Here is a 16,355-nt window from a genome sequence, read left to right on the forward strand (position 1 = left end):
GGAATCAAAACCAGTAACCCAGACGACTGCTCTACCAACGCAGCTAACTGCTGTCCCAGTAGCTGTTAGGTTTTTCAAGTTACAATCTCTAAAAAATAATTAAATCAAAACCCTTTATGGATTTTTCTTTTCAGACATTGCCATTCAGTTATTTTTTTTATAATTATGATGCCCGTGATAATAATACTCTTATTGGGTACTGTGCTGAAAAAATGCAACAAATCATCTTCTGCATTTTTGTGTTGCATCAGACTAAAAATATGAGTATAACTGGGGCCAAAACAATAGAAACACATACTTACTATTATGCACAAATAGGATAAAGAATAAATATCACCTTTTTGACCAAAAATGGGGAAATGATCAACTAAATCAGTAATCCACATTGATGCCAGTTTACCTACTACATTAGCTCTGAAATAGAGATAAGTGTGGCGCTCTGCAGTTCATCAGCACAAACTGTGTTTTGCCACAATAAGCACAACTTTTGAGATTAATGTTGAGACTTGTGGAAAAGATATCTCCATATTCATAAAGTTTTTTGTTTATGTTTTCAGTTCTGCTAATATGCCTACAAATGTGAATCTAAACATTTCAGAGAACTTTCATTAAAATTGAAATTGAAGATTTTTTGTGAGTCAGCATTGTGACCAACAAGATGCACTTATATTTCAAATGGATAACACGCATACAAACAGGCACTCAACCATGAATAGTTAAAGCACTTAAAAGAAATGAATATGATTTATTTAATGAATACACTGTCACATGTGCCGCTGCACATCGTGTCTCTGACGAACCCGGTTCGGCTTTCTCCGTGAAGTCACGTGATTTCTGACGTCACGATGGCCAAAAAAATACAACACGCAGGCCAGCAAAGGGCTTGTGAGGAAAGTGAACCATAAACCTGAACCATTGACGAAACGAAATGTGTAGCATACAGGTGAAGCGGTGAATTACCTAACAACATGGGAAACTAATGTCAGCTAGCCAACTAGCCTTTGTTACGCCATGAATTTAAGAGGACTCTTTCAGGACTTCAATCCCAGGTAAGGCTAGCTCCGACTTAGCTTAGCACTTAATAGCTAACTGGTTAGCATTGCTTGGTTGGCTAACGTTTATTGCGCTGTCATTGGAGCGTGTGCTGAAAGTTTGTATTTTCCACCTGTGATTTATTTATATAATCCCGTTTGTGGTAAAAGTAAAGATATCACAAGCTTTAAATTAACTTTAAGTGTAGCAGCTAAAACGAAAACAAGGTTTATCTTGCTAAACAAGGCCTGGCTAGCGAGCTAGCTAAGAAACGTTGAGGAATGTCTAATTTAAGTAGTTGGCTCCAACTAACAGGTTATTTTTGTTAACGATTATTAAGTAGCGTTATAATTTATCTTTAATTTGATTTAATAGTCCCTTGGCGTTGTGTCACAAAAGTCAGACATTTGTATAAACAAATGTTCGTACAAATCTCCCAAAGCCCAGTGCTGTGTTTACTCTCATATAAGACTGTGAAAGTAGGAACATTTTAACATTTGAGAGACTGACACTAGAAAATCTTGGCATGTTTTAAATAATGGCTGGTAACGATCACTTTATTGTCAAACTAGGTGAAGGTTTCTCGAGTAAGTTGACCACTGCTGTCAAGCAGAAGTTCACCCAATTACTATTTCCTCAGTGATCATATAAACTAATTGAGCAAGACACGTTTTTTTTGGGTGGTTCTTAAGTAATAGGATCTCAGTGAGATCAAGAAGCCATGAAGGAATAAAGTTAAGTTACACACCATACAAATAAAACACAAGAAGAAGATCAAGTGTTTTGATATCCATATTATGCTGTAACTGCTTTAATCCAAGAGTGATTTTCTTACCTTTACAAATTTCTGTTTTCGTTGGTGTCAAAGTATCTGTCCTTGTCCCTTTTTACAGTAAGTTCCTGATCTATTCCTGTCTGCTGCTGTTCTCTGTGTTACTGTCCTTGAGGCTGGATGGCATCATCCAGTGGAGCTACTGGGCTGTGTTCACCCCAATATGGCTGTGGAAGCTGTTGGTCATCATTGGGGCCTCTGTGGGTACGGGGGTCTGGGCCCACAACCCTCAGTACAGGTAGGTTTTTATACGTGTTTTGACATTTGTGGTTCAGTCTGTAAAGCTAGGTTTTTATAAAAATATGTTCAGGAACTGTAGTAGAGCTTAATTGTAAAGAGCACATAGTTGAACTGCATTAGGACAGTGATTGAAATCCAGTTTGATTTAAAGTCTTGTGCTGTTCATAATATCTCAGTGTGTTTATAGCGTTAATTAGTCTGTTTTGATAGCCTTTTAAATCATGAAAATTCAAGATGTTTCATTAGTCAATATGCAGAATCTGATGTTTAGATATTTTGTGTATCCTTTGTCAGGGCCGAAGGGGAGACCTGTGTGGAGTTCAAAGCCATGCTGATTGCAGTGGGGCTCCATGTTCTGTTACTGATGTTTGAGGTGTTAGTTTGTGACCGTGTGGCAAGAGGAAACTACTTCTGGCTTCTCGTCTTTATGCCCCTCTTCTTCGTGTCACCTGTTTCTGTAGCAGCCTGTGTCTGGGGATTCAGACATGACCGTTCCCTTGAGGTAAGGAATGCAATACATATAGCTTAGTGAGAGCCCAGTGGAAAATCAAAATAATTTTTTCTACGCTGCCAGTAATATTCATTTGTAATAAATAGCCACTCGTCTTGATAGGCACTGATCCTTTCTGTGCTCTATGAAAAATAACTTCAGTTCTCACGACAAAATGCTGACTATTATTTCAGAAAATCATTCCACCCGACATCTGATCTGTCTCATATAAGGACAGTGTTGTACTTTTTTTCTGATCACCTTTCCCTCTCTCCTCTTAGCTGGAGATGCTGTGTTCAGTTAACATTCTCCAGTTCATCTTTATTGCTTTGAAGCTGGACGGGATCATCAACTGGCCTTGGCTGGTGAGACACACTGACACAAAATAGATCAGAAATGTCTATGAAAAGACTATGATTACACATGCAGTGTTTATTATCCTTTAAGTATCGGATGCAATTTGTATTCTTACATTTTAACACATATTCCTCAGACTGTTGGTTACCTTTACCATAATGTTATTTATTGATACCTTTGTGTGGTGTGCAGGTGGTGTGTGTCCCACTGTGGATCCTGATGTCCTTTCTGTGCCTTGTTGTTCTCTACTACATCATCTGGTCTGTCCTTTTCCTCCGCTCCATTGATATCATCGCTGAACAACGGCGAACGCACATTACCATGGCAATCAGCTGGATGACCATTGTTGTACCCCTTCTCACCTTTGAAGTGAGTATTTAGTGTTCTGTATTTTCTGTTTTTGATTTAAAACAATAATTTCTGTTAGTTTATAGATAGAAATCTTTTCAGAAGTCTTTACATACCACTGTAGCAAATATCTTAATCAATTAAATAGAAAAGTAGGTAATTAAATCAAGTCCCTGTAAGAATAAATGTTGCCTGTTTTGCCCCCGACTGGACAAAAAGGTTTACAGTTTCTTAAATGGTCAGTTTAAACTGCTTAGGGGATTGTACCTCTGCAGTAATGGAAGACAAAACATGAATAAAATGTAAAATGTTGGTTCATTTTGAGACAAAGTGAGAATGTACTAATCAATGTCACTCAATGACTATACAGTCATATAGCTTTGCTATTTATTGCTCTTGCTATTTCTCTCATCCTTTCTTATGTACTGTAAGTTGTTTCCACTCTCACAACAACCTTTAACTCATTACATAATTGTGTCTCTTTAGATCCTCTTGGTACACAAGCTGGATGATCACAACACTCTGAGCTATGTGTGTGTTTTCGTCCCCCTCTGGCTCTCCCTGCTCACACTCATGGCCACCACTTTTGGCCAGAAGGGAGGAAACCACTGTGAGTATTTGTACAATAGTTCAATACAGTGATGTGGCTCCTTCATTTGGCTTTGCTAAACTTACACATGTATTTATTAGCTGTATAATGGTGTATATGTGTTGCCTAATGTTTTAGGTACATTCCTTTCAGTTCATCATTCCTGTCAGTGCACTGTTAAGATCCACTTTGTCCTAATGTTCTTATAGGGTGGTTTGGCATTCGTAAGGACTTCTGCCACTTCCTGCTGGAGCTCCTCCCTTTCCTACGAGAGTATGGTAATGTGTCCTACGACCTACAGCGTAGCGAGGACCCTGAGGCGGCTGAGGATCTGCCGGCCCCTGAGCCCCCACCAAAGACCGCCCCCATGTTCCACAAGAAGACTGGCGTGGTGATCACACAGAGTCCTGGGAAGTATTTTGTTCCACCGCCTAAACTCTGCATCGACATGCCCGATTAACTGTATATCAGTGGGAGGGGCTGATGTACTGGTTTGTTCAACTCATGAAACCAAAACAACAGAGGACTGTGCTTTTAGTTTTTCCTCCTCTGGATTAAAGTACTTCTGAACTCTGCAGCAGCATGAAAGGCGGTGGTGACATGTTGTGGCCAGTCTGGCAGGGGACTACTAATGGATGCAGGATGCTCACATTGCTTTCAGTGACTGTTTTGAAGTAAATACTCCCTTGCTGAATTCTCTTGAGGTGGGAATCCAGAAGAGCAGACTGGTTGTTTTCACCTATGCAGTTTCACTGTGTTGCTTACTGATTTTTTTTTTTTTTTTTTTTTTTTTTTCTTACACCCTAAAGATGGACATTTTTGAGCTAACTGACAAATGTGTCACAGTGACTTCTGATCTAAACATTTAAGCTGACATGACTGAGGCGCACAGAAAAATCTGTGTGGACTTAAATATCCTGAGTTAAAGAGGACACTTGCCTTGTTTTGTGATGGGGACCATTCAAAACAGACTCTACATTAAAATGGGGATCATTGTACACCTGTTGCTCTTGTTCTCACTTTTGACTGGTGGAGAAAATTAGGAGGATGAGGTTAGGGAAGGGTTTTGATTCTTTTCGGGTCTGTCTTAATTCAGTACTCACATGAACATACGTATGTTGAAGGTTTTCAGGGTTTCTAATCATTCCTCAGTTCCATAAGATTGTGAAGTGATACCCTTCTGTGCAACTGCAATGTGAAATCTCTTTCAGACATGCTCTCCTTTTCAATAATCCGACGGTGTCTGAACGCAATGGCTTTATAAATGAGAACCCTGGTTCTGACCAAGCTCCAATAAATCATAACGTTTATTTTTAAAGTCAACTCATGTTGTTGATCCAGCCACAGCAGATCCTAACACGCTGAGAGGATCAGAAGAGGATGACCAAATCCTGTCAATGCAAAATAAATGCTAGAACACTCATGAGACTATTCATTAAGACTGGTTTGTCGGCCAGATTATGTGAGGTGAAAACATGAACTAAAATGTTGTGCTGACAAATGCAAAGAGCAGCTTAGAGCATTAATCTGTTGTTCATGTTTTTAATTCAGTGTACAGGACTGATGTCATGTCGACGTCTGTGCATAAAGTGGCCTGAAACTAAAACAATCTTTGGTTTATGGCAAGTATTGCACAGCTGCAGTGGTTCTCTTCACCACAGTGACAGGAACATTAACATTAAAGTGACTGCCTGAAGTTAATGCTTTAGGATATTGTCTGTCTGAAAACACATTCAATAATTCAGCTTAGGTTAAGTTGTCATTGTTAGAACAATAACTCCTTCTTTGTTTATCAGTGTTGACCAGCAAGCAGCAAACAAGACAGTTTGGTACTGTCTCTCTGTGACTTTTGAGAATGGTCGTTTCATTTGACAAACTCAGACTGCTGTAGCCTCTGCTTAGCTCTGGCTAAGCGTGGGAATGTTTTTGTCTTTAGTGCAAATTAAGAGGATTAGTTCACATCTCTTATGTTCGATTTGAGGAAGGAAGGACTTGCCTAACTGCAGTGTGAACAGAGAAATAATTACAACTGATAACTGTTGATACACATGACATGTTAGTATTGATTTAAGACTGACCTGAATAAATTATTTAAAAGATAATGGTGGAAATGGCACTTTGTAAAATAGTTCCAATAGGATTCCTGTCTGATGTGTTGGTTTTTGTATGCCTGTGTGTATGTGTGTGTGTGTGTGTGTGCGCGCACATGTATGGAGACATTTTTGTTGTTTCTGTTAAATTACAGACATTATCAAGGTGCGGACCAAGGTGGAGATGGTGGGGGTTGACGTTTAGAGACAGAAATGGGTGCAGTAAGAGGATTTGAAACCAATATTTCACGTATATTCAACCTAACTTATCATATGTGCCAACGGTATTAAATTAAAATGGCAATAAGTTTCTCTTTTTGGCGATTGTCCAAACTTTGACATGTATGATTTGACAGTACAGTACCTGACACATTTGTGTAGTTTTGACAATCCCAGTGAAAAATATGGTCTTATTTCATACTATACCTAGTTGCTAAAGGCAGAGATTTTAAATCCTGCAGATGTAACTAAGGTTATGTTAAATGCAAAACACTTTTTGTTTTCCCGATGTGATTGAGTAGAGATTTAACCTCGTGTGATACCATAAGAGTGCCAGATTTGCCTGATATTTAAAGCTACTAAAGTAAAAACATTTCCCCTCTCTTATTTTTACAAGATGATTTCTAGAGAGTCTGTACTTTTCTTTTATACATATTGTCTTTTTCCCATTAAAATGTCCCTTAACGCTGCACGCGTAGCAACTTTTTAACAATTCTTTATTAAAGGTTTAAGTACACATTCACGTTTGCACATCGTAAGTGTACAGAAACGTGCGCACAATATAAATACCAATAACAGTAACAATCATAACAATAATAAAATGAACTAAAAGTGCACAGTGAGCAGTCAAATGTTGAGTAAGTGCCACGGCGTTACAGTCCAACAGGAGATGTTGCTGTGTTTTATCTTCATTGCAGTAGATCAGTCTGCCCACACCGATCAGCCAGCAGACATCTTTATTTTTTATTATTTTATCATCTCATCGCCCTGTGATCCTTGTCCATTTTCCAGCTAATGTATCCTCCATATTCAAATTCATTTATTAAATAAAAATTTGTTTTACTTGTGCTCGTGGTCCATGAAACATGTAAGCGCTGATATTCTGAATAAAGTCACCATATATTAATTTATGCTGTGGACTGTGTCGTGCTCTGCCTCTTCTCATCTGCCACAGAGACAGGGTACCGAGTGTTTGCATCATATCACATTTCTTTGCCTGTTGACACAGAGAAAAATGCCTTTTGCAACAAAAATGCTATTCAAAATCATTTTTATTAACCTTTTTGAAACCTTTCATAAAAGTTTTGCATTTGACAGTAATGAGCATCTTTAGCACCATCTTTACATTTCGATACATATATAAATAAACATCCTGAAAGTAATTTTATTCAAGTCGAGGAAGTGAAAGTGAATTCATATTATGAGGTCAGTCTTCTTGTTCAGACAGAACATATGTGAATGTGTTACAGGCGTAGTGTTAATCTGTGAATGAGTCTATGACAGTGCTCCTTGTGTACAGTACAGCTGATAAACTGTTCTGCTCAGAGCTGGACCCAGGTTTCTGAAAATCAAAGACAGAAAGTTAAACATTAACTTTTTGAAATCCCTCTTTGTATCTTCATTAAGTGTCAAAAGTTTTATCAATTTTATAATTTTTTTTGTTCAACGATTACAGTTGCACATTATCCCTCAACTTAACTGGACGACGCTGGTGTAACATTTTTTTATTCACATTGATTTTTTAAAACAATGGTTTCACTTCCACTTGCTAGTTCTGCATATTTTCAGTGGTGACAGTATGAAAATGTGTCAAACTACTGCATACTTTACAAACCTTTTGAGCTTCCCATATCGAATGGAAGAGAGGAGTTTCTCTTTTTCTGCTTCACTTGCACACCGTTCATAGGCAGTCAGAAGACTGAAAACGAGAGAAGAGAGAGGAGCAGAACAATTGAAATGAATGAAAAACAACATCTCTAACAGGTCATGGTAGTTGTTAATATTGTTCTTTCCCTTATATGACACCTGTATTCACACTCCTGTCATCTTGTCTACTGTGAGGTTGATTTTTATAAAGTGACCATTATTAAAACATTTCTTTTTCTAGCAAATCTAGCAGGAAAAAGAGGCAGGGTAAGAGTTAGAATACTTGGTAAGTCTGTAGGTGTGTGTTACCTGTGCGGAGTGCTGTATTGCTCCAGTATAGCTGCTGCCTTGTCTCCAGACAAACCGCTAATCTGCATCAACTGTCTGGCAAACACTTCTCTCACTGTCTGACACTACAAAAGAAAAGGGGAACATTGGTATTCAGATCCTCAGAGCATTAAAACTGTATTTCTATATATAACCTAGTCTCCCAATTCAACATAATGCCACACTGGAGAATGGGGGAGACTCACAAAGCATTGCTACAATGTGCAAATGGTTGAAGGACGGCAGTAGAAGAAGGTAGCCATTTTTTTTTCATCTCTATATTACGGCTGCAGATAAAAGGCAAACTGCACATGAACAGAGAGCCCCCCTGTTCACACATGCACATTTACTGAATTAAAATTCATCCGTTTGAGATGATAAAATCCCACAGACAGACATTTGTGATGAGATTAACTGTGCTTCATTAGCTCAAAGTGCAGGTTAAAACTGGCAACGTGGTTGTACTTAGTAACTAAAGTACCTTGTTTTTGATTGCACCATGGTTAAATTCAGCAAACGATATGAGAGAGCAGGATCGGATCCCTCTCTCCTCCTCATCAACCAAGTCACCCTCCAATTCTCTCGAACGACAGGTCAGCGTACAGTTCTGAAATAAAGAAGAGGTGTAAAACACAAGTCACACTCCTTATGAAGGAGGTGAGGCAGTGACCCTGTGTAAGAGTCGTCTTGGAGGTTTTACACAGAGCAGTAAAAGATATTCACCAAATTTGACCTTATCCTACTAACAAGTAGTGTCTGTGTATCCAAAGCCTGATACAGCTCGTTCCAGTAAAAAAAGAAGGAGTGTGCTTCACCTGGTACAGTTTAGTCAGGTACCGTGTCATTACGGTGAGGTAGGCCGCCGACTCCCGCACATCTTGAACTCTCTTCACAAAAAAGCCGTCAACAACCTAACAAATGACAAGGGTACACACACTTCAGATTAAGTAGACAAAACACAGTGTCAACAACCACTTTAGCACCAGTGATTTCTCTGTGCTCCTAAACCTGGCAGCCATTTCATTAATATGTTTAATATATATTTAAATTAATTTATTTTCTGTGCTTCTCAATAACATATTGCTTAAAACATTTTAACTCTTCTTTGATTGTCAACTTTCTGTCAATTTTTGCTAATTGTAGGAGCTCTGATTCCACTTTCTATGTTAAACAAGTCATGTTCAAAAACATATGCCCATTTATCAGACAGGCTCTAGCTTTGTCTAAAGTAAACTCGTATTTAAGGGTTGCGTGGTGTGCACAAGTACCTGTGTGTTGACTATGGCCTGCTGCAGTGTGGTTTCAGGTAAACTCAGGTGTGAGGCAGCCGTCCCACACTCCTCCACTAGATAGACGGGCTTGCGTAGACCACATCTTTTGAGTCGGAACTGATTGAGAGAGGAACGGAAGGAATAAAGAGTAAATATCAAATTACTCCCCAGCACATTTTTTGACATTGCTACTTTTAAAATGACTCAAATGATTAATCAATGATTTAATTAGTCCCTTTAGTTGTACACAGAACAACAAATTAGGTGCTGCTGTTATAAAAAGAGGCTATTTTAAGGTTAAGCATGTGAATTGATCTAAAAAGGTCTAATGGATTAAATGTTGATAAACACAAACCTTCTGTTCTCTGAATCGTCCATCAATGATGCTACCGCACAGATCATCCATCCTCTTCCTCTCGATAACATAATCAAGAACAAGTTCTCTGCCAACAGGAGCTCGCAACTGACCTAGGAAGAGAGAAAAACAAGAAAACCAATCTATAGAAGTATCACATGGTAATTTTATGCCTCTGCCCACTAGTGATGTTGTACTTCTCAAAGGTTTGTGGCATTAAGTGCTTCAATTTCTGTTGTATTTATAATTCTAACCACAACATGGCAGTGTTGTGCTAAAAAAGTGACGTTTGCTCAGACTTCAGGAATAAGGTGGTTTGTTCTTTTTACTGAAATCATTGTGATAAAAAATGTACAATATATCTAATTTAAACCACTGCATACACAGCCTTGTTTTCTCTTTAACTAAACAACGCATCATGCTGCACATCATTTTCTGTTATAATGTCAACGGTAACTTACAGTTTTATCATTCTCAATCATTCTCAGTCTGTCCACCCATACGTTTCTCTATTGCATGTCTTCCTGTGTGTCTTCGTTACCTGGGACAGGTGCGACCTTTTCCCGAGCCACCCACAGGAAGTCTCCAACGTTGAGCTTTCTGATATCAAAATTCACTCTGTTCCTCTGAAGCTCTTTGACCAGCTCCTGCTTACGATGATGGCTGCCACTGCACAAACAAAGCTCATATTATATACCTGCACACTAATAACTTCAAGATGATGATACGGCTTCGTAAACACACAGGTTTCAATTTAAATACCACAAATGCATAGATGATAACTACATAGTTTGTTAGCACAGATAGTTGTGTTACCCAGTTGTCTCAATGAAGTCAACACAGAGGATAATGTCATAGGTTCCAGGTAGGAGACATCCTCCGTTCTGCTTTCTGGTTGCAGTGTGTGAATCCTGGGTTTTTCCTGCAGAACTTCTCTCATCCACCTCACTTCCTGTCTGCGCAGCACAGCTTAGCTTTTCTGCTGGGCTGCAAAGACAAAATGTATTTAGTTGTGGAATAAAGAAAAACAGATGAATACATCATTTATCCAGTGACCACTCACTGTATTCTTTCCTCTTCCTTCTCGTCATCATCTTCATCACTACAAGTAAGGTCCACAACCCCAGGGTTCTCTCCCTCTTCCTTTTCCCCCTCTTCTTCCTCTCTGTCCCCCTCTGGGGCTTTCGTCCCCTGTTCTGCTGACTCTAGTCGCTCTGCTAAAGCCAGACCCTCCTCTGTCAAAGAATACCTGAGTGAGAGAGAGAGAAAAAACGATATGGGTGATTTCAAAAAGTGCATCCTGAGCATAAATGATGCTGGTGGCACCTGGGACCTTTACTTAAGTTTAAGATGAGATCATACAGGATGTTTTATCGGGGGGACCATATGTGGACCATAAATAATTTTCATAACAGAAACAGGTTTTCCTCTATATTTTCTATATTGTTTTATTAGTTTTAACAGTTTTAGACAGTTTTCTTCGCAAAGTTTCTATTTTAATTTAAATTACTTTTACTTGATTAAATTAATTTAATATTTAGGGCAAATTTCAACAGCTAATTTAGAAAAGAAACTCACTTTACAATTAAAACACCGCTTCAAGTGCACAACATATCGTCTGTCAAACAAATTAGAATGGTTTAAAACAGACTGTGTTAGTAGAGCTAGCAATCACTACCACTGTCACAAGTGACTCGCGGTGCCGATTTCAGCTCCACTAACGTCAAACAAGCAGGTTGAAAAATGAAAAACAAACAAAACTAAATGAACAGAGATTTCATTATGCAATCGCATGACTGCTTCTTGTGTACCGTGCAGGGTTGTGAGTCTTTGTCACCAGGTTCTTCTGAATCAGAGTGCTGACGGAAGACCAGGCAGTGTACTTACTGCCAAGCTCTGGCTACAGAGAGAGGGGTAAAAAAGACAAACTCAATGAAACGGTAAATGTAAAATGGCTTCACTCTAAAAGAATATACAGAGCAGGGTAAAGAACTAGAATATATCAAACTCACCACAGTGAAAGATTTATCACAGAGAAGCTGGGCTTCAGTTTGTAGTTCCATTTTAAACATATAACCTTTACTACCTGGGATCTGCAGAGGCACAGACAATAATACAATGAGATTTTGATTATTCCATAATGTCATTCAGCTTAATGTAACAGAGAAAGTTGTACCTGCGACTGTCTGTAAAGGGTGCATAGCACAGCATAACCTCCAGACCTCTTCTGAGGCACATACTCCCTCTTCTTCTTCCTCCCCCCTCCTCCTCCTCCTCCTTTGTCCTTCGCTGGATCCTCTGCAGCATTTTTCTACATGGAAAGATGGATTGCACAGGTAAATTAATAAATTAAATAAATAAATAAATAAATATACTATTGTTACACCGTTTCTGCTGAACTGAGTGAACACAGAAGGTTATTTTCACATTTTTCTGACTGCAGCTTGCAGCCAGCAGGATTTTTAGAGCAAACTAAATAAATGGCATTTTAATCATTTTCCGGTCATGCATTTAATTAACCAGGTTACTACAAATCCATGTATACATGCAAACTCATCTTACCTTACTCATTACTCCTCCATATCAGATCTTAACTGTTGGACTTACAGTGATTAAAAAACGCTGCTTTCTGGCTTTTTTTTTTTTTTGTTATGTAGCTCCACAGTGACAGAGAAAAAAGAACAGAGACTGTGTATTATTATTATTTAAATTACCTTTTTGGAGGGAGCCAGGCTGTTGTTGTCTAATCTGCCAGGAGGGGGTGCTCTTTTGGCGAGACAGTGAATAGAAGCTTCTGGTCCTGGAGCAGAGGTCAAGAGGAAAACAAGGCAGACATAGTAACAACATAACAACAATATGATAATAATAATAAATAAGTGCAAAAATCTATTCATTCATCCTTCTCTTACCGTTCTCCCTATAGTACCGTTGCAGTTTTTCATCCAGTATTTTACAAATACCGTCTCCAAAGTTCTGGAGGATTTTTGCCTCTTTGGCGTTTTGTAATGGTAATGGATATTTATTTAACGAGTTGATGGCCTGGCAAAAGAAAAAAAACAAAAACACACAAATCTGTTTCAGTTTTCCACTGATTTCCTCTACTTCATTCCATTTCATGATGTCTTTTAGCAATCAAGAAAGTGATTGCTATTGTAACTGCTAAGCTCTCAGCATTAATCTGCTGCCCTCCATTCTGTCAGGTTTCACAATTTCCACCAGATTTTAGAACATGGCAGCAAGGATCTGCTCCCACTCAGACACAGGAGCAGTAGTGAGATCCCACACTGACGTCTTAATCATAGTTCACTTTCCAGTTCATCCCAACTGTCTTGGATGGGGTTGGGGTCAGGACTCACCCTATGTTATTCTGCTAGGTGTGTTGCCTCTTGTTAGTGACTCTGGTCTAAGTGAGGGTTCAATGTGATGGAAGAGATTAAATGTAGGAGTTTAATGCAGGTGCTTCTTTTTAACATCTGTATGTCTCTGGATGCCACTATGAGACACGAATCTACATGTGGAAGATTGCTTTGTTATGATCTTCAATAGTCATATTGCTGTCTATTCAACTTTGCCTGTATGGTTTGTTTTGTTTGTGCAACCATGCACGGCCTGTGGCTAGAAAAGACTTGGAAGTATGTGTTGTAAAGGGCAGACTAACCTTTGTTCCGTTATATTCATCTTTTTGTTTGTTTTGTTTGACGCTTCTCTGTTCACAACCACTAGTGTGGGTGAGATCTAACCTGTTTCCCGCTTGTGATGTTGTGTCCTGTGCTTTATGTGTGAGAAATCAAAGAACAGTGACCTGCGATTTATCACAGATGGTCTTTGGATTCTCAGGTTTAGAAACTGACTAAGGAGATGATGAACTAACCTGCTGAAATATGAATAGAGCCTTTATACTGTGTGTTGTCTTCATTAAGGATGATGCTACAGATCAGATACACAACAGATGCACATGGTCCTCTTTACCTTCTGGTAAGTGTACTGGATCTTCAGACCCTTCTCTTTCGCCTCGTCCCGTAGCTCAGTGAGCCATTTGAGGAACAGCGGGTTCGGGCAGGAGGGCAGGGCGCGTTTCCGACCCAGCTGGACCGGCTCCGAAGCTGGCATCCCTTTGAATCTGGCAACAGAGAAATGACTCGGTGATCAGACAAGTAGCAGCTAACTAACTTAAATCCTCTAACTTTAGCTAGCACAAGCTAACGTTGGCAGACCCCAATTAACAACAAGGACTGAACAGTGTCGCTGTTAAGACACTAAAGTCAGACGCAGCATGCAACACGTGTAGAAAGCTTCATCATACAAAACAGAAACCTAAGGTGTGCCTGTGCATTACAGCGTAACTTACCTTTTGCTTGGGAAGCTGCAGCAACCTGTGGCGCCTTGTTTTGAAAGACACGGCACACTTCCGTGTTGACACAAATCACGTGATCACCAGAAGGCGGGAGAACAGCGACATCTAAAGGTGAAAGGAGTAATAACAAATAAAATGAATTAGTAAAAGTTACAAAACAATAAAACACATAGCTTAATTAATTAAAACATTAGTCTTAGTCATATAATTTAACATTTATTTTCCAAACTCATCAGTTATTTGTTTAGTCTGTAAAACTATAGAATTTAGCCAGAAAAAAATCCTGTGATCCTGTGATTTTGCACTAAAAGTCAGAAATGTTCATCTCTGGGATCACCAGAGTCAGGAGGATGAATCATGAATGTGTACGAAGTTTCACAGGCAGCCATCTGACAGACGATGACATCAGTTTGGACAGAAATAGACTAGTGAACCATGCTATGGTGCTAAAGCAACTAAAAAAGGGATTGTGTTAGTGAACCTAAAAACACAAGTACCGCAAAAAAGAATCAATAAACAAACATAACATTAAGAAAAATCAGTATAATATAGAGATAAAAAATAGAAAAATGGAAACCACCAAATGCTTTCTGTTTCAACACATACATGTAGGCGCTTTACGATTTGCTTAGTCATCATATGGGTGGTATGAATAACCAGGACTTTTGTCTTTCTTTAACACAATGCGAGTTGGTTAAGTTTAAAGACCGTTATACAGTTGTCACCTGAATGTACCTCCCTGTATCCTCAGGCTGAAGGGAGTTTGCTGGAATCCTCCAACAAGACCTGACAGAGACCAGGAATCCAACCTCACCCTCCCAGCCACTGCCTCTGTCTTTCTTAAGCACAGACATAACAGTCATCTTCCGTGCGCTTAAACACAGTTTGAAGAGGCAGCAGGGAGAAAGATTCACTCATACTTTTCTATTCAAAATACACAGTGTTGTGGGAGCCACTAAAACTAATGAAACTGTTTTGGACTGAAAGGCAAGAAACAGAAAGCACTTGGCTTAAACACGGTGTGCAACAGAGTCAAACATCTACTAAACAGTATTTCCATTAATTTATTCACCAAAAATGTGGTATTTTATTGTTACATTAAGTGAACACATGGATGCACGGCTGAAAATGCCAACGTATAGTCACATCAAGAATTGATTTTGTGTCTAATGTTTAACAACATTTTCTGTTATCATTTGAATGCTGTAACATCATAAAACAATAAGTAAATATAATAAGTATATACAAGTATAATATACAAATCATTTATCTACTTTAATATTTAAAACACAAGTAGACAAGTACTGCAAAAATGAATCAATAAACAAACATTTAATTAAGAAAATATCTGTATAATATAGAGATGAAAAACAAATGGTAGGAAATATCTCGAAATACCTTCTGTTTCAACACATGCACGTATTGAAGTTTGATATCACATTATAGGCCACTTATGATTTTCTTAGTCATCATATGGATGTTATGAATAACCATGGATTAGACTGAAAGGCAGGAAACACAAACACTTGGCTTAAACATGGTGTGCAACAGACTAAAACATCTACTAAACAGTATTTATTAAGTATTTTAATGTATGTTACTCCCACGTCTCTAGACTTCCTGGGTGTATGATGTATGTTTTGCTGCAGTTGTGAAGGAAGGAATTAGAGAATTTTAGGCTTAAATGTTTTTGCTCTTGTGGAGTAGAAAGGTCCGTTGTTATTTTTGCACACAAACTATAGGTTTGTGATCATCCATCAACAATAAAGTGCAAACTCTATTAGCAATTCATCTTTGATGATCTTTGAGTCTCTTTCCAAACAGGCCTTTACCACTTGTAACACAATGTCGGTGGATTGACGTCTGCCTACTGGCTGCATGTTTGGAAGTGTATGTATTTATAGCAATAAACTGAATTTGAAATCTGAACTTAATCTACCAGATAAACTGTATGAAACAAAGTCCTTTCTTATCTTTGAACAAGCCTGTGTCTGTTTAATGCTACAGTACAGTACATGCATCTTCCATATAAATTTACATGGGCATTAATTTGCAAAAAGAGAAGGTTTGCAAAATGCTGCAGGAGTAAGCATTTCTGCATATTAGCCATATCCTCGACATTATTAGTACCACACACTAACCAACTGACCCAACCAGCCTTGTACTAAGTGAGTCTGACTAGTCTTTACTTCTCAACCCCTTTC

General features: G+C 38.6%; 2 protein-coding genes across 2 annotated transcripts; one reads left to right on the forward strand and one right to left on the reverse strand.

The window, feature by feature from the left end:
• The first annotated feature begins 849 nt into the window (after positions 1–849).
• On the forward strand, positions 850–7,104 carry tmem185 (transmembrane protein 185). The gene is made up of 7 exons (XM_026352972.1): positions 850–1,049; positions 1,926–2,102; positions 2,399–2,606; positions 2,876–2,959; positions 3,144–3,320; positions 3,786–3,909; positions 4,098–7,104. Exons 1-7 carry the CDS (start codon positions 1,012–1,014, stop codon positions 4,346–4,348), a joined length of 1,059 nt encoding a protein of 352 aa, XP_026208757.1. The 5' UTR covers positions 850–1,011; the 3' UTR covers positions 4,349–7,104.
• mus81 (MUS81 structure-specific endonuclease subunit) lies at positions 4,364–14,262 on the reverse strand. Its single transcript, XM_026352965.1, has 17 exons — positions 14,146–14,262; positions 13,767–13,917; positions 12,707–12,836; positions 12,512–12,597; positions 11,974–12,108; positions 11,810–11,890; positions 11,609–11,697; positions 10,861–11,046; positions 10,614–10,784; positions 10,339–10,466; positions 9,798–9,910; positions 9,440–9,559; positions 8,987–9,082; positions 8,653–8,778; positions 8,154–8,257; positions 7,813–7,896; positions 4,364–7,539 (listed from the first exon to the last, which is right to left on the reverse strand). Exons 2-17 carry the CDS (start codon positions 13,905–13,907, stop codon positions 7,473–7,475), a joined length of 1,857 nt encoding a protein of 618 aa, XP_026208750.1. The 5' UTR covers positions 13,908–13,917; positions 14,146–14,262; the 3' UTR covers positions 4,364–7,472.
• Between the last annotated feature and the right edge of the window lie 2,093 nt (positions 14,263–16,355).

Source organism: Anabas testudineus, chromosome 18, assembly GCF_900324465.2.
Source record: "Anabas testudineus chromosome 18, fAnaTes1.2, whole genome shotgun sequence".
Classification (NCBI taxonomy): Eukaryota; Metazoa; Chordata; class Actinopteri; order Anabantiformes; family Anabantidae; genus Anabas; species Anabas testudineus.

Excerpts from the sequence above, each read along its gene's own strand:
- tmem185 (XM_026352972.1), top strand. The coding sequence starts at position 1,012 with ATGAATTTAAGAGGACTCTTTCAGGACTTCAATCCCAG. Across the intron at positions 2,960-3,143 it reads TCATCAACTGGCCTTGGCTG|GTGGTGTGTGTCCCACTGTG; the intron begins GTGAGACACACT and ends TGTGGTGTGCAG. Across the intron at positions 3,321-3,785 it reads TACCCCTTCTCACCTTTGAA|ATCCTCTTGGTACACAAGCT; the intron begins GTGAGTATTTAG and ends GTGTCTCTTTAG.
- mus81 (XM_026352965.1), bottom strand. The coding sequence starts at position 13,907 with ATGCCAGCTTCGGAGCCGGTCCAGCTGGGTCGGAAACGCGCCCTGCCC. Across the intron at positions 9,083-9,439 it reads AGGCCATAGTCAACACACAG|GTTGTTGACGGCTTTTTTGT; the intron begins GTACTTGTGCAC and ends GTCATTTGTTAG. Across the intron at positions 8,258-8,652 it reads ATGGTGCAATCAAAAACAAG|TGTCAGACAGTGAGAGAAGT; the intron begins GTACTTTAGTTA and ends TTTCTTTTGTAG.